General features: G+C 35.9%; 3 protein-coding genes across 3 annotated transcripts in view; 2 read left to right on the forward strand and 1 right to left on the reverse strand.

The window, feature by feature from the left end:
• LOC18588664 (tudor domain-containing protein 3) overlaps positions 1 to 2,836 on the reverse strand; it is a 3,923-nt gene extending 1,087 nt beyond the window's left edge. Inside the window, exons 1-4 of the mRNA XM_018126561.1 lie at positions 2,482 to 2,836; positions 2,238 to 2,405; positions 1,703 to 1,949; positions 227 to 418 (exon numbers count right to left, since the gene is read on the reverse strand). Coding sequence (XP_017982050.1) covers positions 227 to 418; positions 1,703 to 1,949; positions 2,238 to 2,405; positions 2,482 to 2,814 — 940 coding nt within the window. The 5' untranslated portion in view covers positions 2,815 to 2,836. The remainder of the gene's footprint in view (positions 1 to 226; positions 419 to 1,702; positions 1,950 to 2,237; positions 2,406 to 2,481) is intronic.
• LOC18588665 lies at positions 3,615 to 5,676 on the forward strand. Its single transcript, XM_007013228.2, has 6 exons — positions 3,615 to 3,717; positions 3,839 to 3,982; positions 4,080 to 4,157; positions 4,281 to 4,403; positions 5,003 to 5,098; positions 5,222 to 5,676. The coding sequence occupies exons 1-6, from the start codon at positions 3,615 to 3,617 to the stop codon at positions 5,305 to 5,307; spliced, it is 630 nt and encodes a 209-aa protein (XP_007013290.2). The 3' UTR covers positions 5,308 to 5,676.
• On the forward strand, positions 11,983 to 22,299 carry LOC18588667 (ABC transporter G family member 32). Its single transcript, XM_018127709.1, has 24 exons — positions 11,983 to 12,586; positions 13,083 to 13,203; positions 13,316 to 13,404; positions 13,489 to 13,573; positions 14,082 to 14,241; positions 14,316 to 14,392; positions 14,494 to 14,547; positions 15,571 to 15,661; positions 15,748 to 16,049; positions 16,123 to 16,404; positions 16,594 to 16,910; positions 16,993 to 17,153; positions 17,235 to 17,338; positions 17,918 to 18,077; positions 18,194 to 18,316; positions 18,408 to 18,499; positions 18,585 to 18,917; positions 19,009 to 19,299; positions 19,494 to 19,577; positions 19,711 to 19,844; positions 19,961 to 20,188; positions 20,822 to 20,993; positions 21,085 to 21,339; positions 21,794 to 22,299. The coding sequence occupies exons 1-24, from the start codon at positions 12,312 to 12,314 to the stop codon at positions 22,064 to 22,066; spliced, it is 4,263 nt and encodes a 1,420-aa protein (XP_017983198.1). The 5' UTR covers positions 11,983 to 12,311; the 3' UTR covers positions 22,067 to 22,299.

Here is a 22,319-nt window from a genome sequence, read left to right on the forward strand (position 1 = left end):
CCCCCCCCCCGCCCCCCTTCCCCCAGTGTAGGCGGTTGTCTCTGCCATTTCCCCTTCAGTAAGTATGTACATCCTACTTTTCCCCTTTCTCCTTGAGAAGGAAGTCCACCCACTCTTAATATGGGTAACGTCCTAGTGCTAGGAGATTGAATTTACAGGTGGTAGCTGGATACACCATCATAGCAATTGTAAATTATATAAAATTGCAGTAAAGATGCAGTTGCACCTTCTTTTGGTCTTGTTTCTGAGCTACTTGGATTTCCTTCAGTTTTTTCTGTTATGGAAGCTGTCCTAAGACCATTGTCCACATTATCTGGTTTTGCTTCAACAGTCTGGTTCCTTCTGCTCCAGCAACTTTCGGTATTCCCAGCTGAATTTGCAGCAGTACGTCCAGCACTCTTCAATGTGGACTCAGAGTCTGCAAATCATCACCTTTAGATCGTGAGTAACATGCTCAATGTATGCACTAAGCAACTATAATTATAATTTGAGGGCCATCTAAAGCTTGCATGATAAATAGATCTGATCATAAAGGAAAAAGAAAAGAAAGGAATAACTTTTCAGGGGCCTTTTAAACCAGGATGACTTCTTAAGATAAAGTTTCTCAATGCTCATTGTTCATTCTCTTGTTCTGTAAAATTTCCTTCCCTTCCTCAACAGCTTCTTCAAGCTTAGCCTTTCAAGTAGCAGAAATTACAAATTATACTTTCTTTTCTGATGATCAAATATTTCAAAATAAAAAATAAAAAAAAAAGCCCTCAGCATTTCAAAATTTTAAACTTTAAAGAAGAGCAAGTCAACTACTCAAGGAGTAAAAAAGCAAGATAATCTACTGAACCCATAAAAAAAGAGCAATATAGGGTATTCTCAAGTTGGAAAAATGCCTCATAACTAGCTACAACCAAGTTCCAGAAAATAAACAAGGCAGACGGTGAAGTCATACCAGGGTGTAGCCAAAGTAGATCAGGTGCCACTATTGAACTGTCAACTATGACAGCTGCTGCTTATTCATTATGGAAAATGAGATGCTGGAGAAAATATGTTTAAATGTGTGCTGGAAAAAATATGTTTGAATGTGTGTTTCTGATCATTCAAAGGACTCACGCAATCGTGAACTTATTTTGAGGTTCCCAAGTATTTAGTCTATTTTTTTTTTTTTTACTGAACACCAAGTATCAAATTCAATGTTTCCTTTCTTCGAATCCCTCAATGATTGTTCCCAAGAAGAATGAAAGGAAGATGAAGTTCATTTATCAAAGAAATGAAATTCTCTTAATGCCTGTCAGAGCCAACAAGATGAAAGAGTCCATAGCACATCTTAAATGTGTCCGCTATGGAAAAAGTGGTCTAGGAGCAAAAGGGTTTCACTTCATATCTTGTTAAAGTGGCATATATATCACATAAATTTTCTATGATAATGTTGAGTCATCATCTACATTAAACAATAGATTTTATACCGATAAGTGTTAACAGCTTGATTATTGTAGCCAACAACAAACATTCAGCCATGGGCTCTCTGTCTACTCCTTTGTTTCTCTTAGATTAGATGTTAAGCCTAATGTTTACCAAAGCTCCTTAAGAGAGCGGAAGCAAATTCTAAATGCAAAATTCTTAAGTAGTATGCAAAGAAGAAAAAACAATGGCAGTGCAAGTGGTACATAAGATTAAATACAAGATATTTAAAAGGCTTGAGAATACTCACGAGATGATCTGCCTTGTTGGACAACCCTACTGCTCGAAGGTGCCTCGATTTGCAACTTCTCAAATGGGGGAGGACCGCCAGTACCACTTTGAGATGACCTTAATGATGAACGGGAGAAACCTGAATATTTTTGGTTCATCTCCCACTCTTCATAAAGCGATTGAACAACACCTCCTAACAATCTTACCACTTTAGGGTTCAAACATAATATGCCACCATGTATGATGGCTTTATTTTCCAAACGAATCTGCCAACCAGAATTTAAAAATAGTAGTAAGAAATATCATCAAAAGTTACAGGTTAAGCACATATAACATCATTTAGAGTTGCCAGAGAGAGTCAACAGATTACAGAGTATTATGCCATGTATACAGTATTTCGAGAACAAATATATTTATATGATTGTCCCATGTCCAATTAAGGAAGTCGACATCGAATTACTACGCGTGGTAGTCATATAGACGGGGTTTCAAATTCCGCAAAAATCATTCTAACAAAACAAGCAAAGCTCGGTGGAGCTGACAAGTAAGAATACCTTAGTACCAGGAACCACATTGTCGGGAATTGCTGGAACATGCGAGTACTCAATGGCAGTTATCTCACTATGTCCATCCGTAAGACACAATCTCAGCAAACGTAAACTACTCGAATTCCCCGAAAATTCGGATATGCTGCTTCTAGATATATCCCTTACTGACGAAATCTAATGAAAAGATTTCAAAAATCAATTCGGAATAAGCTAAAACAAAACCCAAAAGAACGCGAGGAAGGGCGTTTACCTGGAGGACTTTGGGACCAACAATAAATGAAGATTTTCGGAGGTTCGGTTCGGATAAGGATTTGCCTCCGACGGATCTAAGGTCCATGTTAACGAGCTCCGATTCAACCAAATCGGCGACGGAACAAGTGCCCACATCGTCGGATAAAGCGGTGTGTATTACTATGAGAGCTTTGACTTGGTCCCAATCACCGAAACACCAGCCTCTGGCCCTTAGGGCTTCTACGACAGCTTCAGTAGAAGCAGAAGTCGTGCTCTCCTCCATCTTTGGTTCTTTAGCGCCTTTGATTTTGCGTCGCAGAGTAATAAAAAGGGGTGGATTCGGTTCGGACATGAAGAAAAATCTGCACCGGCCTATTCGGGTTATATACAATTTGGGCCGTGCAGACCTGAAGCTGAGCTCAACTGAATTTCGGGCTCAGTTCCTCTTTCGTATTGGGTCTAAGCTTCATTTGTTGAGCTTTTGTGAGGTGAGAATTTATTTTTGCATATGCTATTAGTATTACTTTTTTAACTCAAAAAATAGCCATTAATTTATTTATTTACAGCATGAAATTCGTCAATTTTCTGCTTACTGTCATAATTAATAAATTAATTTAATGTTTAATTACTCACTCAATCTTTTCATTATAAGTACTTTTAAATTGCTTTTTTATGGTGAAATCAAAAACATAAGTCAACAGATTCCATTTAATAATGAAAAAAGCAATTTAAAAGTACTTATAATGAAAAGATTTCACCATAAAAAAGCAATTTAAAAAAGCATACAAAAGCAATTTAATTATTCGCTCAACCTTTTCATTATAAGTACTTTTAAATTGCTTTTTTATGGTGAAGTCAAAACAATTATAAAATTTCCCATATATACATGTTACACCCAGGCCCAGCCAACGGGCAGTTGTCTCTACCCTGTACCGTCCATGGCCTATTCGTTCCTGGAAAAAATCGAAACCAACAATGCAGATGTCAACACCTTCTCTTGATCTTGTAATTGATCCGTTGCTTACAATGCCAGCAGATTCCAATCTTCCATAAAAGACTTGTAGCATCATTCCAAGCTATACAATATATATATATATATATATTCCTAACCTCCCTGTCATGCCATTCAATCTCATTGAGCTTACTTTTAAAATGAAAGTTCATAAAATCTATGTCTTCAATGTTTTTCTCCTCTTGTCATTCTTCAGGAGCTCGGAAGCCGATTCTATAGCGTTCAGTTCAAATCTACAATCAGGTCAGAACCAGGAGCTTAACTTATTATTATGATGTAGTTTTTCTCGAGGCATCCGAATGCAAAATATTTGATTACGTTCTGTTTGTTGACAATCATGGCTACTGGTCATGATTTTGTGCAGTTAACGCTTGCGCCATTTTTAACTGTGGCCAAGGGACTTGTCACACGGATGGTTCATTGCTTGGCTTTGAATGCGACTGCTATTCTGGCTGGAAGAAGTTCCGGATTGGTCCTGTCGACCTTCCCCCCTGCATCATTCCCAACTGTGAGCTTGTCAGCCTTTACTTCGTTTCCTTCAGCATTGATTTTTCCTTTTCGGATTGCATTTGTTTACGTAGTTTCTAGACGATATATATATGTAGGCACACTCAACTTTGGCTGCGGCACAGGAAGCCCTTCACCGCCGTCGCCACCCCCACCGCCGTTTAATTTGTCCGACCGTATGCTTCAAGGACAACCTTTTTTTATAATTCAACTTGATGATTACCTTTCTTGTGCATGAATAAATATGTGCAGTACTATTAACTAAGCTTTCTTGGGTTATTTACTTATTATTTATGTAGCTTGTACCTTTACTTGGTGCGGTGATGGGACCTGTAAGACAAATGGGGCTGGCTACGAATGCGATTGCAATGCAGGCTCTGATAATTTGCTCAATATGACAGCCTTACCCTGCTTCAAAGACTGTAATGTTCTTTGTATATAGTTTTTTTGAAAGTTCAAGTTGTATTCATAACAGAAGGAACTGAATTTCACCTCTGGTCAGTCACAAGATGATTTTGCTCTGATATTTTTAGGTTGCAAAATATCATTACAAGATCCTCCCAAAAGAGATTAGCCTGAAATCTATACAATTGATACAGCTCCCGAATGCAAAAACACCCCAGATCCTGGAAATCATAAACACAAAAACCTCCGCACATTCATAAAAACATCCCAGCATCTTAAACCCAGAACAACAATCCCAAAAAACCAGACAGTATCCCTGTTCAAAGAGCTGAACCAACAAAAACAAATCTGATCCAAAAGACAAAAGTGGATCCTGACAAACGAACAAAATACACGAAAATTACTTGGTATATATGGTTAAGCAATCTCTTTTAGGACAATGGTATCAGAATTCAGAATTACTTTTAGGTTTCATTCTAAGCTAACAAAGTAATCTGTATTACAAACAAAACACGAAAACTTTGGCATATTTAATGTTGTTTATGGTTAATAGCTTGTTTAAGAATTTCGCTTCATTTGCTTTACTCCTTTAATGCAATGCTTTGCTTTGCTTCAGGCTCCCTAGGAGCGGATTGCCATGGTCTTGGGCTCGGCACGCCACCACCACCTGATTCAAACTCATCGCCACCTGGTCAGTCATCATCTTCTCACGGTGATTATGACTCAAAACTAGCAATGGCTGACACCATCTCACTCACGGCGTATGGCATTATCTTATATCATTTACATAATAACATTATACGTGTTTTTATAATTTTGTTCTCTTTTAATGTAGGATTAAGAGAACACGGAACGGCTTCCCCGATCGAATATAGTTTGACACTGTTAATTTTAGCTGCTATGTTTCTTCCATGGCTATGAGGGAGATCAAGACGTGAGTCATGTCTTGTGACTCATTTTGCTAAGTGGACCGTATATGCGATGCAATGGTGGTACTACATCAACTGCTTCAGCTGTAGGGATAGTCAATTAGAGGCCGGTTACCCAGGGGAAAAGAAAGACAGGATCCGGTTGAGTTTTAGACTAAGATCCAATATCAGAATTGCTAGACCCATGGATCAAATTATAGCCCAATCGTGTACTTTCCTGTTTGCATTTGAATGGTTCCAACTTTGACAAAAGCAAAGAATGGAATGATTCAATTTCATCCATACATCAAATAATTGAAGCATTGAGGCATTAAAGGCTCTTACCAAACAGAAAGGCACATAATTTCTGGATAGAAGTAGATTAGGTCCACTAAGTTAAAATGAGTAAATGGCAATACGCCAGTGTGTTGAAGATTACAGGTCTCCCTATCTCGTATGGAGTTCAACAATAGAACTAATTATTTCCAAAACTATATCAATTGAGTCGATTTTGATTAAATCTTGTAAATTTTTCTTTCAACTAAAGATTTAATCATAGGAAGTGAAAAGATTAGAGTGATCAAGACTTAAGACTAGGTTGAAAATTAGCTTCCCATTGTCCTTCTACAATCTCCAAAGTCCAAAACGTCCTACCTACCACCATAGTAGGACACCCAATTTAATGCTTGGAAAAGGAAAGAAGTACTAAAAATAAACAAATAAAGAAAATTGGTAAGTTGGATTATTAAGTAAGAGTTTTAGATATTTACATCATCATGTGTTACGAAATATAATGATATTCTTAAATAAAAAAAAATATCTTTTGAAAAATATTTTTTATTTAAATTAAATTTTTATTTTAAAAAAATTATATATTAATCAATAAGTTAAATATTCAGTTGTTATCAACTAATTTAATTTTTTATTTAAATTCTTGATATTTTCTACATCGTGTAAAACAAAATATTGCTTGAATTCATCTTCAAACGCAGAGCATATGCAACATATTTATATACGTCCAAATCAACATCTAAATGTTTTTTGTTATCCTTGTTTGGAGGTGGGGTTCACGCATTTCATGATCTCCACATGCAGTTTTTTTTTTTTTTAAGAGATAAAAGAGAATTGTTAAAAATTTAAAATGAATTATAATCATAAAAAAATGTCCTTACAAAATCTAGGACAATCCTCTACCCAAACACAGTATCTTCTGCAAGTCGATCAGCAGCCTTGTTCCCGTCAGGCCTCACATGTTCCAGTCAGCACCTTCTAAAACCCCTCACTCTCTCTCCCTAGCTTCCTTAATAACAGCACCAGATAAGACAAATCTATAGTTGTTGAGTTGATCACCTTCCACCACGATACATGTGAATCCCATGCTGTTTAGCAAATTCTAGTTCTGTGTCCGTAGCAATGGCTTCAATAACCAAAGGAACTACCTCCATCGTTAGTTCGCATAAAAAGTACCTAGCTCGAACCCTTCCTCGTCACGAATTATCACACCCAAACCACCTGACCTGTTAGCTAAATCAACAGCCCCATCAGAACTAACTTTGACCATACCTTGTGGAGGGCGTTTCCATTTGTCCACTAAAGAAACCATCGGACTTTGCTTCAGCGCTAGCTGGTATTCTTCAACATGGCTTCTTGGAAAATCACCCATAGGCAATAGCCTCTGGGCCCCTCGATTGTCCTCTCTGAAGCCCTGTTTTTCTAGAACCCTATTGGCCCACGTGGTAATTATAAATAGTCCGAAATACTTCTCATCTGTCTTGTTAGATGTCCTTGAAATCTTATCCTCTGTGGAGAAAGCGTTGCAAACAGGTCAAGTATGTATTAGAGGTATTAAAGGGGAATATTGGAATAATTTTTGAAATATTGAGTGCTGTGAAAGGTAAAAAAGAATAAGAATAAAATAAGTAGAGAATGTATAAGAAGACTAAAAAGAGAAGTTAGAGGGAGAAGTTTTGAATGAGAATAAAAGCCGCTTTGAAAGGTTTCTCAAATGAATTGGAAAAGTTATATATATAGTGTAAAAAATTAATAATTACTCAAAAATAAATGTTAATGTACATAATAAATAATAGTTTTAATATTAAGTGAACATTATTGTGCTTTTAATATTAAATAATTATTAAAAATTTATTATGTGATTATTAAAATAATACTTTTTATGATTATTAATAACATAATGAGAATTATAAATGGAAGAGATATGCAGTGTATGTGAACAAATATAAAAGAAGAAGATAAGAAAGAAAAATATTTATATTTTAAAAAAATAAAAAAAATTATTTAATTATCTTTACATCTGTACTATCAAGTCAAATTTTTGAAAACATTTTAAGATGAAAGTAACTCATAAACTTGTCACGCATTTTAGATTTCTTTCACCGTTATTTGTATGAAATGATTATTTTACGTAAAGTAGTATTTTATTTATTTTAATTATTTTGTGTGAAGTAAAACTTTATTTATAATGATTATTGACATTATTCTTTATATAATATTATATAATAAAATAATTTTTTTAAAAATAAATATTAATCAAAATCGAACTATTTATCTTTGTAAGAGCTGTGTTAAATTCTCGTTTGGTAGGAGGAATGTTGAGTACGTTCCTCAAAATGTAAGCGGGTAAGTAATATACCCATGTTCGGTATGTTTTGCGTTTCTAAAAAGGTAACATTTTTCTGGATATCACTTCTCAACCTTGCTCGTGGTAAAATTACTTCTTCAGTACTTAAGAAAATAATTAATTTTTTTAAACTAAAATGCCCAACATCTCTAATTTTACCGTCTCTTTCCGGCATTTTCTCTCATCTCATTCTCTCACCAATCATCTGATATTCAGTCTCTCTCTTTTAGAACCCATTTTCGGTGGTCGGTTGCTAACGTCGGCCGCCGTCGCTATCGGTGCAACCGAAAAAAAACACTTTTCTCCTCTATCTTTAATCGATTTAGTTTTTCCTCAAATCATATTTTTTTCTTTTTCTTTTTCCAAAAACACTTAGATCTAGCCACCGATTGGTGAAAATCGTCGTTGTAGAAACAGTTTCTTCTTCCTCTCCTTTCCCTCTTTCTTTTGATCAGCTCACTTCTTAGGAAAATGAGACGAAAGGAAGAAAAAGGGAGGAACTGATAGAGGGGAACAAAAAAGGAAACATATCAGTATGTCACCGACAACGATCGACAGGGGAAAAGGGAAAAGAAAAACAAAGAAAAAAAAAGGAAAAAGAGAGGCAGAATAAACTTGCTCGTAACGAAAGGAAGTGGAAAAAGAGGGTAGCATTTAGTCAAAGAAGAAAAAGAAATAAGAGGGGAGATGGCGGCTAAGGTTGGTGAGAGGATCTTAAATTAATTTAATTATAACAAAATAAAAATCTCATTTAATTCTTTAAAACTAACTAATTTAATTATAAAAGGTTTCAAACTTGTATTTTGATATATGTATAGATAATTTAAAAAATTCACGACACATTTTTAATAGACTGCTTATCATCCAAGTAATCACTTTCCCAGTGCAATAATTCTGGGTTGAGCTATACCTCTGCAGATTTAGGGCATGCAAAAACTGTTATTAAACTTGCTCCGCACCGTGAACAAATCGGAGAGACTTCCATTTTTGGCTTTGCTAAGTTTCCAAACACTGGCAAAATTCCATGTCAAACTCTCCACGCAGACACCTTTATCTTACTCTGTACATTAAGTTTCCACAGTTTATTCCACGTGGTTTTCTCTAGCGTTCTACCTCTCGTCTCTCCTATGTCCCTGTCCTTTCTGGTTACGCCCTGTGCTTCTTGCCTCGTTTGTTACTATATATGCATTAACAGTTTATAGCCACTATGAACTGTGTAATTGCCACATTTATCATAATGCCAGACCAGTGTATATATCAGCAGATTGTAACCTACTCAATGGTAGTGCACAAATGGTCTCCCCATCATCTTTGGTCAAAATTTGGTAAATACTTTCTCGTCTTGAATGACATAGATTGTTTGTCGATAAGCTCCTACAGCTTTTGGTTCTATGTCTATATCACCGGATACAAATGGATGGTCGAAAGGATTCTTTCTTTGGCATCCATCTATCTTGTCAGATTGGAATTGATATCGGCCATGCTCAACTCGCCACCGTGTTCCTTACTGAATAACTGCCTTAACTTCCCAACATATCGTGTTCGAAGGTTTGACTATGGTGGCTAAGCTTTATATCATATGAGTTTGCAGCTCCAATTTTTGTTGTGGGGTCGCCATAAAATGGCACAATTAATGGCTTCACCAAACAACCCAGCTGTCATCACAAAAAAGACTTCGTGCCATGCCAATGAAAAGGAGTCCTCACGTTCCCATGTCTGGCAAACAAGGATGATAGAATTTTGAGAAATAAAAGGAAAGAAAAAAAAAGTCTTTCTCATTTTAATAATAGGAGTATTGTAATTGTTAATTTTCCACATACCAACTTTATAAGTACTATAATTTGTCAATTGAGTTTATTTGGGTCTCCCAAATCTTCCATGATTATGCGACCAAAATCAAGAAAGTTACAATGAGTAATGCACAAGAATACAAAAGGTCATAATCCGTTTTACCTAACAAGAGAAATCACTTTTTGTCTAATGAGGCAATTATATAATTCTCAACAAGAGAAAGAATTCTCAATGGCCGTTTTACCTTGATTAATTTGTCATGTTAAGTTATATGGGCGACCATCGGTTTAAGGAAAACTTATCAACACGAAACATCTTGAAAGTCTTTTGTCCTGCAGACAGGTCTTCTAGTCTTGGTCTGCTTAGCTATTACTTATTTATTTATTTATTTTTATGTTTATGAATTATGATTCAACTCTGAATGGGACAATGGGTAAGTCCACAAGATTCCATCATATACCCTTGTAGGTTTGATAGCAGAAATAAACAAATATTTTAAGCAATTAAAAAGAAATAAAGTAGACTTAATTTTTTTTGAGCTCAAAAATCAAATATAGAGTCACTGGCAGTCAACACGAAGGACCCAATGCATCGAGCAATTAGGTAAACAAGAAATTCATGTTTTGGCATAAATTTCTAGGTGATCATGCAAATATAGTTGTTTAATTTAGGTGGAACTAAAACCGTCTCAAAAATTTAATGCAGGTTTCCCAACCCATTCAGAGTCCCAATTGTTGGTTGCATGCGATATCACTTGTCTCTTTTAATTATGAAATCGAATAATTAAACTGCTTCATCAGGAGATTGGTTTTTTTCATTACTGTCTCATTAATTGAGATCGGCTATAACAGATTTTCTGCATGCGAAAGGTAATGGAAGGTTTTCTAGGGATTTGCTTCTTCAAAACCCTCACATGAAAGCTACCTCACCTTCTAGAGATTTTTTTTGGGGGGGGAGGGGGTAAGCAGTATTTCATGAAGTCATGATAGTACGGCTTAACAGGGATTTTAAGTTACAAATTGCTTCTTTTAATAATTACTAGTCATAAACCATTTTAGTGAGGTCATTTAATAGTTAATTATATGCAAAAAGAAACTCAAATCTTTTATCATTTCAACAATTTATACGTAAATTACAAATTTATGATTAAAATTAAGTGTATGCCATCTCATTATTTTGGGGAAAAATATGAATAATTGAATACATTGTTTTGTAATTGCTAATCTTCATATATCATTGCAATCATGTATATAATTGTACAATTTTTAATACTTTTCTCTTTGCTTTTCTTATAGTGGCTATTCATTTGATTTATAAATGTGACATTTAATTCTTACTTTTACAATCATTAAGAAAACTAATAGTTAGATAATTAAATTTAATATATATATATAAAGTGTTTATAGATTTTGGCAAAATGGAGGCTAACTCACATTGCATTTTTCTAGTTTATGTATGAATTAAAGACTTTCCAATTCTTTAGGTATCACAAATACAATGAACCCTATTTTACTAAAATTTTCAATTTAGTGTAATTAAATCTAATTTATAAATTGGATTGTTTTGATTAAACTTGTACAATAGTTCACTGCCTTAGTAAACTAACTAAGAGTATAATATTCAGATGCATATCTAAACAAAGCTTAAAGATCTCTTGTGTTTACTTTTTAATTTATTCATTTTCCATGTTTCTCTGCAATTTTCCACAAATGTAAAGATATTCAATTCAATTTATTCATGAGAGAAACCAAATAGAATAACAAATTCACATTACCTTAGTACTAGTTAGCAGTTACTTACTATTGCACACAGTTTGGAAAAAGCTGTAAAGGGTAAACTTTTACTTGATAAAAAGAAAGAAAAAGAGGAAAAATAAAATTAAAAAAGAAATGGTTTCGTTGCAAAAATAGAAAGAAGTTAAACAACTCCTTTGGTATTGCCTTGTTCATCTGCCGGTGAACAGTATTGAGAAATTCTCCCTTTCCCCAACCGTTTCGATTTCAAACCATCAGGCATTAATTTGGAGCCGCACTCGCAGGTCTACAAACCGAAACCCAATCAGTTCTATCTTCATCGACTACGTGTGTAGTCCCCAGCTAATGACCTCATCAAATCAAGGATTATGCCTTTAAAATGACACCTGTCACAATCTAAGAGCGAGTATCAACGTCTTATATACTCGACGGGTTGTCCCGCCATTTTATAATTGTCTTTCCCGCGGCTATTAATGAGCCTTCCCTGCCCAACTTTAACGTATCCAACGGATTCAGAGAGAGAGAAAAAAAGAAGAGAGCAAAAGAGAAAAGAGAAAATGAAAGCAAACTACAATTATGTTTAGTCGAAAACAGATTCAGAACCAACAAGACTAAAATGTAGTACAACAGAGAGGGAAAAATTAAAGAAAAGAAAAGAAAAACCGCCATAAATGCAAAGCTCAACTACCCATCTAGAAGACCATAAGCTCTTTCTTCACTTACAAAAACACTCAGCCACATTTCCAAATCTCATAGCCAACTGTCTCTTTTTCTCTCTCTTTTAAACTCTAGGGTTTCTTTTGTCTTTCTTTTTAGATCTTTGATCGGAGGGAAATGTGGAACTCGGCGGAGAACGTGTTCTCCAGGTCGGCGTCGTTCAGGGAGGAGGACGATGATGAGGAGGCGCTGAGGTGGGCGGCGTTGGAGAGGCTGCCGACGTACGCCCGAGTTCGAAGGGGAATATTCAGGAACATGGTTGGTGACTCCAAAGAAGTCGATGTGAGCGAGCTCGAGTCGACAGACCGGAGGCTTTTACTCGAACGGCTCGTTAACTCTGTTGATGATGATCCTGAACGGTTCTTTGATCGAATGAGGAAGCGATTCGACGCGTAATGCTGGCTGCTCTATGATTTTCTTGATTTTTTTTAAATGTTACTATAAGTTTTAAAAATAAAAGAACAAAGAGAATTTCTGCTTTCTTTTGATAACAGAATATGGACAAGGATGGAAAATCAAGATTTCTGGATTTTTGCGCTTTTTTTTTTTTTTTTAAATCTGACGATAGTTTGACCGTACGGTTTGGTTGAGCTAATCTATTAACGTAATACTAACAGTTTAGTAATTGGAAACAAAAGCTCGTTTTCCATAAGTGATGAATTCTATTCGAATTTGAAATCTGTCGCCATTTTTATTTCTCAAGAAGATTCGGTGCACAACTCTGTAATAATTGACATTTTGCCGTGGAATAATTTGCTAGAATTGACATTTTTACTGAGAATAATTTCGCATTTTATTTTGATTTTCTTGGTTGAGGTTGTTTTTCTGTTATTTTCTCCCCCTCACTCTTGCTTAATTAAAATTTGCTCTGGTTTATTGTGTTTACAGAGTAGATTTGGAATTCCCGAAGATTGAGGTGCGGTTTCAGAATCTAACCGTTGAATCTTTTGTCCATGTTGGGAGCAGAGCATTACCAACCATTCCTAATTTTATTTTTAACATGACTGAGGTAAAATTTGAAACAATTAATCCCTTTCAAAATGCACCAACTTTTAGATAGAAGCTATTTTCCTAATAGCCGTGCTAATTTTAACGTCAAACTTTTTAAACTGTGGTTACAGGCACTTTTAAGACAATTGCGTATATATCAAGGAAGGAGAAGCAAGTTGACTATATTAGACGAATGTAGTGGGATTATAAGGCCTTCAAGGTGTGTATGACTGAGTGTTTACGATTTACCCAATGGGTTGAGTATGTGAAGTATAACATAATTTATTACTATGACACTTTGCAGATTAACGCTACTATTGGGTCCTCCAAGCTCTGGAAAGACGACGTTACTGTTGGCTCTAGCTGGACGCCTTGGCACTCATTTGCAGGTATTTGGATACTTGGCAGATTCTATTGGACTTGTGGTTTTTTGTTTTTTTTTTTTTTGGGCCAGATATTGGACTTGTCGTTTGTTCGAATTATTTTGGCCAATATTGGAGACCTAGGCCTGAAAGGAGGGGAAAATAAAAAGAAAAAACGGAAGTCTATTTGCATTTTCTACTGTTTACGTTGTTAAGAATTAATAAGATAGTAGAATGGTAGTCAGTGAAACGGGTACAAAGGTTTGTCTTAATGGATCTCTGTCATTAAGTGGGCTCAGGATTTGTCCTTTTGAACCGCACATATATTCGTTAATTAACATTAGGAATCGGAAATAAATCATTTGGTAAGAATGGAGCTAAAATTCCACTTAGCTGGATGCCACTCCCACTTAACTGGACATAATTGGTGATACCATTAAAGTATAAAACTCTCCACGATTTAATAAGACCTTTAGCTAGTAATTCCATCTGTGATTCCTTTCTCGTTATTTATTGCATTTTCATTGCTTTGAAGATGTCAGGGAAAATTACCTATAATGGACATGGACTAAAGGAATTTGTTCCTCCAAGGACGTCTGCTTATGTCAGTCAACAGGACTGGCATGTGGCAGAAATGACTGTGAGGGAAACTCTTGAATTTGCAGGACGGTGTCAAGGTGTTGGATCTAAACATGGTAAGCATTGAGAAATCATCTTTATGTCCATAAGTCATTATTCCTCATCGCTTACTTATGCATACTTGCAAAAGATATGCTTTTGGAACTTGCAAGAAGAGAAAAGAATGCTGGGATAAAACCTGATGAAGATCTTGATATCTTTATGAAGGTAAGTGAGATGTGTTGCCAATTTTACATGGGTTGTTATTTGTTCATCCTATTAGTTCATTACAGCTAAGAGTTAATAATGGTGACACTTGTTATTTCTAGTCACTAGCTTTGGGGGGAAAGGAGACAAGCCTCGTGGTAGAATACATCATGAAGGTATTCTCTAGATGCTGATCACTCATCGATGCACATCCCATTGTGATGTCATATAGTTTTTTTTTCCTCAATCAAAGATAAAGATTTTATTAAGTATCAAGAATCTGATACAATATCCTGGTATAACCAAGTAACAAGGAAGACATGAATAAATGACACATTTTTCTTACTAACTCTACTTCAAGTAGACCTATGTTTCACCTAGCTCTTAAACCATTGAAAGCAATTAAGCAAGTTTTATGTTGTATGTTAATGGTGTTTATGTATGACGTGTATAACTGTATTATTAGTTCCAAAAATTTTTCATGGAAGAAATCAGTTGTATAGCTTTTTGTGGATGAGCTTTATGAAAATCTAAATTGCTATGTGCTTGATATTCTGAATACCATCTGGTTATTGAAAACTTCAGCTAAGAAGTGGGTCTTCTTTTGAAGTTATTTAAAAAATAAAACAGAAGAAAAAGGAAAATCTGGAAGCAGGAAACCATCTTCGCTATATGATATGTTTCACCACAATTCGTCCACTACATTCTCATTTTGTAGACTGATCCTGTATCTGCTTCTTCCCTGCGATAGTATTCAATAACCTTATTCATGTGGTATTTGTAGGTTCTGTCTAAATTTTCAGCAATTGGTTTTCCATTTCAAGCAGCTTTAACTACTCTGTATGCTGCTTGGTTAGCTTTAGGGAAAATAGCCAAAAACAAATTTGAAAGTTTAAAGATGCTTGAAGAATTTTAATTAAGAAAGGCTGTTTATAGTTAGATGTAAATCATATTAAGGGAGTTGAATGGATGGGCCAAGGCTAGTTTCTGCAAATTGAAATGTTGAATTACATCTCAAGTAGAGGCATGAAACAGCAAAGGTTAGGGTTTATATGAATTAACCTGTTAAATTAACTGATTGGTCCTGTTACTGCCATAGGAAGAGGGTCCTTTTCAGAAAATCTGTTTAATGGTAGTATATAGTAGCTACGCTTACTTCTTAACGATTCTTCTGAAGCACTAAAATTCATCTGACAAAGATTTTAGGGCTGGACATCTGTGCTGACACATTGGTGGGAGATGAAATGCTTAAAGGGATATCAGGAGGCCAGAAAAAGCGGCTTACAACAGGTTTATGCAATGTTCTTTTTTCTTCTTGCTGACTAAGAACCTGTTTGCTTCTCATTCATGCTGATTTGGCAGAAATGTTCTTTCAGGTGAATTACTAGTTGGCCCAGCTAGGGTGTTGTTCATGGATGAGATATCAAATGGGCTTGATAGTTCTACTACTTATCAAATTATTAGATATCTGAGACATTCTACTTGTGCACTTGATGGGACTACTGTAATTTCTCTGCTTCAACCAGCCCCCGAAACTTATGAGTTGTTTGATGATGTTATACTTTTATGTGAGGGCCAGCTTGTATACCAGGGGCCTCGTGAAGCTGCCCTTGATTTCTTTGCTTTTATGGGATTTAGTTGTCCTGAAAGAAAGAATGTGGCAGACTTTTTGCAAGAGGTATGGGGCCTAGAACTTGTTTTGTGAGCATATAATCTATGGTATTTTATTTGCTCTTGTTTTCTGCACACAGGTTTTGTCAAAGAAGGATCAAGAGCAGTATTGGTCTGTTCCTTTCCGGCCCTACCGTTACATTCCTCCAGGAAAATTTGCTGAAGCTTTCCGCTCCTATCAAGCTGGGAAGAATTTGCATGAGGAACTAAGCATTCCATTTGATAGGCGTTATAACCATCCAGCAGCACTGTCAACTTCTCGTTATGGCATGAAGAGGATTGCACTTCTTAAGACCAGCTTTGACTGGCAGATGCTATTGATGAAACGGAATTCATTTATCTATGTTTTTAAATTTATTCAGGTGAGTACTGAAATTTTCATCTTTCAAAATAGTAGCACACTTCTAGTGATTGATTTATGTTAAGTTAGGAGTATTGATCTATTAGATCAGTTTGTTTTGTTTTTATCTTCCTGTGATGCCAACTCATTTCAGAACTGAAATTCAATTGAGATTTAATCTGATTTATTAATATTGTCTTTTGTTTGCCAGCTTCTTATTGTTGCCTTAATCACAATGAGCGTTTTTATGCGGACAGCACTGCATCATAATACAATTGATGATGGAGGATTGTATCTAGGGGCACTGTACTTTTCCATGGTCATTATTCTTTTTAATGGATTTACTGAGGTTTCAATGTTGGTGGCCAAACTTCCAGTTCTTTACAAGCATAGGGATTTGCATTTCTATCCAAGCTGGGCTTATACAATTCCTTCTTGGGTGCTAAGTATTCCAACTTCCCTCTATGAGTCTGGTTTCTGGGTGGCAGTAACATACTACGTGATTGGTTATGATCCTAACATCACCAGGTGATTTTGCTTTCAATGAATATTGGCATTTGTTTTGGCAGTTTTGTGATTCAATATGTCATTTTAATTCTAAACTTTGCAGATTTCTTCGGCAGTTCTTGTTGTATTTCTGTCTGCACCAGATGTCTATAGCTCTTTTCCGAGTGATAGGATCCTTGGGCAGAAATATGATCGTTGCCAACACCTTTGGATCGTTTGCTATGTTGGTAGTCATGGCTCTTGGAGGCTATATCATTTCAAGAGGTTAGACAGCCATGTTTGCCATGTATATTTTTTAATAATTGGTGATGCTATATGATTATTTACTCTTCCTCAATCTGACAGATCATATCCCTAGCTGGTGGATCTGGGGTTATTGGGTTTCCCCTTTGATGTATGCTCAAAATGCAGCTTCTGTCAATGAATTCCTCGGGAATTCCTGGGATAAGGTAACATCATTAAGTATTATTTATTGCATTTTGCTTTTTAATCATTTGAGTGGCTGCGGGATGTTCTGTTCAATTTGTCATCAAGTGGAAATAGTAATGATGTCTGGAGAAGAATAAAATCAACAGAAATAATGGTTGAGCAATTGTTGATAGTAAACATTTTCATGTTGAGTTTGAACTTTTATTCTTGTGATTAATGGGTCAGTTAGAGGTGCACTTTTCACTTTTTAGTTCTTTCAACATTATAATGTTATGGTGATGTCATGACTCATGACCATACATGCCTGAGCTCGTGGCAACTGAGCACTCCATCTATTTATTTAGCGAGCCTTAAGCTTTGTAGCTTGATGCTTGTGTGTCATTCTTACAGTCTGACCCTCGTTGAGCTCCTGGTTCAGTCACGTGTGAATCATGTTGTCTGACTATGAGATGATTCAAGTTGGAATTTGGGTTGAATTTCAATTCAGTAGATTGACTGTGGAGATAAGCAACAAAAAGTTGTTTCTAAAATTGAGTTACAAGTTTCAACATTCTTGGTTTTATGTTGAAACTCACTGTACTTTATTTCCTGGCTTGTAGAATGCTGGAAACTACACTAACTTCTCATTGGGTGAAGCACTGTTGAGAGCACGCAGTTATTTTCCAGAGAGCTACTGGTATTGGATTGGTGTTGGTGCTTTGCTTGGATACACAGTTCTATTAAATATCCTGTTCACTTTCTTTCTGGCTAACCTTAAACGTAAGCTATCTTGTTTCTGTTGGAAGTTTGTCAGTTATGAGCTTCCTCTCTTAGCAAAACATTTATAGTACATGGTGTAAATCTAATTAACTTCATTCCTTTATCTTTTGCTCTAGCTCTGGGGAAGCAACAGGCTGTTTTCTCCAAGGAAGAGCTGCAAGAGAGAGATACGAGAAGGAAAGGTGAAAATGTTATTACTGAACTGAGACATTATTTGCAGAATTCAGGCTCACTAAGTGGTAAGTGATAGACATTTTACATCTTTTAACTTTTTTTAATTTGAGTGTAATGCAGCTAAATATTTAAGTTGTTTATTCAACTGCTGGGCAGGAAAATATTTCAAGCAGAGAGGCATGGTTCTCCCATTTCAACCACTTTCTATGTCTTTCAGCAATATAAATTACTTTGTTGATATCCCTGTGGTATGTGTATTGACCTATTCTACTATGCTATTTGTTTTATGGAAATACATTGATCAGTTGAAATTTTATCCGAGTATCTTTTCAGGAATTGAAACAACAAGGTATAACAGAAGACAGATTGCAGTTGTTGGTCAATGTTACTGGAGCGTTTAGACCTGGTGTGCTTACAGCTTTGGTTGGTGTCAGCGGTGCTGGTAAAACTACACTCATGGATGTTTTAGCTGGTCGAAAAACTGGAGGGGTCATAGAAGGAAGCATACAGATATCTGGTTATCCCAAAAAGCAAGAAACTTTCGCTAGAATTTCAGGTTACTGTGAGCAGAGTGATATTCATTCTCCTTGTTTGACTGTTCTGGAATCACTTCTATTCTCTGCTTGGCTTCGGTTACCATCAGATGTTGACTTGGAGACACAAAGGGTAATAATAAAAGATCTTTCTTTATGCATTTTTGTTGTTGTACTTGACAGCATGGTGTATCATTATCACTTCTTTATTGTTGGATTTTCAGGCATTTGTTGAGGAGGTGATGGAACTTGTGGAGCTCACTCCATTAAGTGGAGCATTGATTGGTCTACCAGGAGTTGATGGCTTGTCCACTGAACAAAGAAAAAGGTTAACGATTGCTGTTGAACTAGTTGCCAACCCTTCTATAGTCTTCATGGATGAGCCTACATCAGGATTGGATGCTAGATCTGCTGCCATTGTAATGCGGACTGTGAGAAATATTGTGAATACTGGACGAACAATTGTGTGCACGATCCATCAGCCCAGTATTGATATTTTTGAATCCTTCGATGAGGTATTTTTCTCTTTAAAGTTTTGGTGGAGAGCTGATCTGTGTATATGCACACACAAATAGAAATGATCATGAATAGGCAAATATTATTCTGTGTCACATAGGGAAGCCTAGAGGCAAGTTATTGATTTACTTCTGCATTGTAAAACCATTGTGATCCCTACCTCATTGTGCTTCTGATTTAATATATGATGCAGCTTTTATTTATGAAGCGTGGAGGAGAGCTCATATATGCTGGTCCACTCGGCCTCAAGTCTTCTGAACTCATAAAGTATTTTGAGGTTGATTCTCGCATGTTTATCTCCTTGAATATGTAATTTATATGGTTTAGTAAACTATGAACTTGGCCTCTGGCCCAGAAAAAAGAAAGGAAGTTGGCCTCATTCCTGCTTACTCTGTAATTTTGTTTTCTAGGCAGTTGAAGGAGTGCCTAAGATCAGACCTGGCTATAATCCTGCTGCTTGGATGCTTGAAGTTACTTCTCCAGCTGAAGAAAATCGTTTGGGCGTGGACTTTGCGGAAATTTATCGAAGATCAAATCTATTTCAGTAGGAGCACTTTGGATTTTGAGCTGCTGCTTTTGCTTATACAATTAGTTTTCATTGGGTTCTAAAAATATTTTGAAAAACTTTTTATCTAATTTCATTGTCTCACTTTGTTTCAGGCACAACAGGGAGCTGGTTGAAAATCTAAGCAAGCCAAGTAGCAATTCGAAAGAATTGAACTTTCCATCCAAGTATTCGCAGTCATTTTTTGAACAGTTTTTAACATGTCTTTGGAAGCAAAATCTATCTTATTGGCGAAACCCCCAATACACAGCAGTTAAATTCTTCTACACTGTTGTCATTTCGTTGATGCTTGGAACAATATGCTGGAAATTTGGTTCGGAAAGGTTTTCTACTTAGTTTCCTTTTAAATATTATTTAGAATTGATATGGCATGGTATGTTGAGTTGTTTTGTGCCTATCTTTCTTTATTTGTTTTTTTAATGCTTTTGTTTATATTTCTTACCTATGGATTATATGTTTTTCAGCCCACTTACAGACCTACTGCAGTCAGAAATTGTTTAACGCTCCATGTTGTATTAGAAGAATGATCATAGGAAGTAAAGTAGGAATATCAAATAGATCACTTTTTAACTGGTTCTGTGGCAATAAGTTTCTTGCAACTTCATGAACTTGTGTTGTATAAATCTCTTCCATCTTTATTTTAAGTGTATTTATCATCTGAGAATGCTATTTAGATGGCATCTGCATAGAAGCTTACTGATATGAAGCATATGACTTAGGTTCCACAGGGCTGTGAATAGAAATATATTACTGATAGCTTATGACTTATGCATAGAGTGATGCAAGTTGGAGCAAAAAGCAGTCTTCCTTCCAATCAGACAAACAAATCATTATAATTTTATTTAATGCCTTTCTCTTCTTCATTCTCTTTGGTGCCGTTGATGTCATCTTCCATTTTGGTTTTTGCACTTCTCTATTGATAGAGTCTATATAATTTCAATTTGTTTCGCATACAGGGAGAGCCAGCAAGATTTGTTCAATGCCATGGGCTCCATGTATGCTGCAGTCCTCTTCATTGGTATTACAAATGGAACTGCTGTTCAACCTGTTGTTTCTATTGAGAGATTTGTTTCATATAGAGAAAGAGCCGCAGGAATGTATTCAGGCCTGGCCTTTGCATTTGCTCAGGTCTACCTTTATTTCCAGCATTACACGAGTAGAAACTGTGTGCCCTTTTAATTTTCCAGAAGATAGCTGATTCACTCTGTTTTCTTTGCAGGTTGCCATTGAGTTCCCTTATGTATTTGCACAATCAGTAATTTACTGTTCAATTTTCTACTCTCTGGCCTCATTTGAGTGGACTGCTTTGAAATTTATTTGGTACATATTCTTTATGTATTTTACTTTGCTCTATTTCACCTTTTATGGAATGATGACGACTGCTGTCACACCAAATCACAATGTGGCTGCTATCATCGCTGCACCGTTTTATATGCTTTGGAACCTTTTCAGCGGCTTCATGATTCCCCACAAGGTAATGAAACAGCTGTTTTCTTTACTCTTCATCTTTGCCTAATCTGCTAAGCATCCGCTATTCATGAACACTCATGTGGAATTTGTGAGAGATATTGTCTAATAACGACCTATGCAGCATTAGCTGTCTGATAAAAGGTTTCCATAAAATTTTAATGCTCAAACTAGGTTGATTGGAGAGTCGTTAATTATCCGTTGGGTGTTTTTTTGGTCAAGTTTCACTCTACTGAACTTCTTTTCATTCCTTTTCTTTGCTGTTCTTCGACATACTAGCAGATTTTTAAGCTTCTTCCAAACATGTCCCATTGTTGTTTTTCAGCATATTCATCTAGTTCGTATGCACAGAAACAATCCATGCCACTTGGAAAACCTTTCATCTAAGATAGTAAATTAATTAATCTGCTTCATCTCTTTTCACGTTTCATTTGTAATAACTCGGTTGTCCAATTTTCCAGAGAATCCCTATTTGGTGGAGATGGTATTACTGGGCAAATCCCATAGCCTGGAGTTTGTATGGCCTCTTAATTTCACAGTACGCTGATGATAATAGGATGGTTAAACTATCGGATGGAGTTCACTCGATGGCTACACGACAAATACTCCAGGAAGTATTCGGGTACAGGCATGATTTCCTGGGCATAGCTGCTATTATGGTGACCTTTTTTGTTATATTTTTCGCTTTGATTTTCGCTTTTGCGATAAAAGCCTTCAACTTCCAGAGGAGATGACAAGGTTGATCTGTATACCAATAAACCCCGTCTGAACTATGCAGAAAGCAGTTGTCTTGTGCATTCCCAATTATGTCAGTTTTCTCATAAACATATAGAAGCAGATAAATCTGTATAGGAACATTATATAATATACATATATATATATATATATGATGGATAGTGAAATTTTTTATTTTTGTTCAAGTACAGAACAATAATAATAGCTATATTTTTCAGCACCGTTATATTCATATATCGATACTTTACTTGA

The sequence above is a fragment of the Theobroma cacao genome, chromosome 9 (assembly GCF_000208745.1).
Source record: "Theobroma cacao cultivar B97-61/B2 chromosome 9, Criollo_cocoa_genome_V2, whole genome shotgun sequence".
NCBI classification, from domain to species: domain Eukaryota; kingdom Viridiplantae; phylum Streptophyta; class Magnoliopsida; order Malvales; family Malvaceae; genus Theobroma; species Theobroma cacao.

Excerpts from the sequence above, each read along its gene's own strand:
- LOC18588667 (XM_018127709.1), top strand. The coding sequence starts at position 12,312 with ATGTGGAACTCGGCGGAGAACGTGTTCTCCAGGTCGGCGTCGTTCAGG. Across the intron at positions 15,662-15,747 it reads GAAAAAGCGGCTTACAACAG|GTGAATTACTAGTTGGCCCA; the intron begins GTTTATGCAATG and ends ATGTTCTTTCAG. Across the intron at positions 19,578-19,710 it reads AACTCATAAAGTATTTTGAG|GCAGTTGAAGGAGTGCCTAA; the intron begins GTTGATTCTCGC and ends TTTGTTTTCTAG.
- LOC18588665 (XM_007013228.2), top strand. The coding sequence starts at position 3,615 with ATGAAAGTTCATAAAATCTATGTCTTCAATGTTTTTCTCCTCTTGTCA. Across the intron at positions 3,718-3,838 it reads CAGTTCAAATCTACAATCAG|TTAACGCTTGCGCCATTTTT; the intron begins GTCAGAACCAGG and ends GATTTTGTGCAG. Across the intron at positions 5,099-5,221 it reads TCAGTCATCATCTTCTCACG|GATTAAGAGAACACGGAACG; the intron begins GTGATTATGACT and ends CTTTTAATGTAG.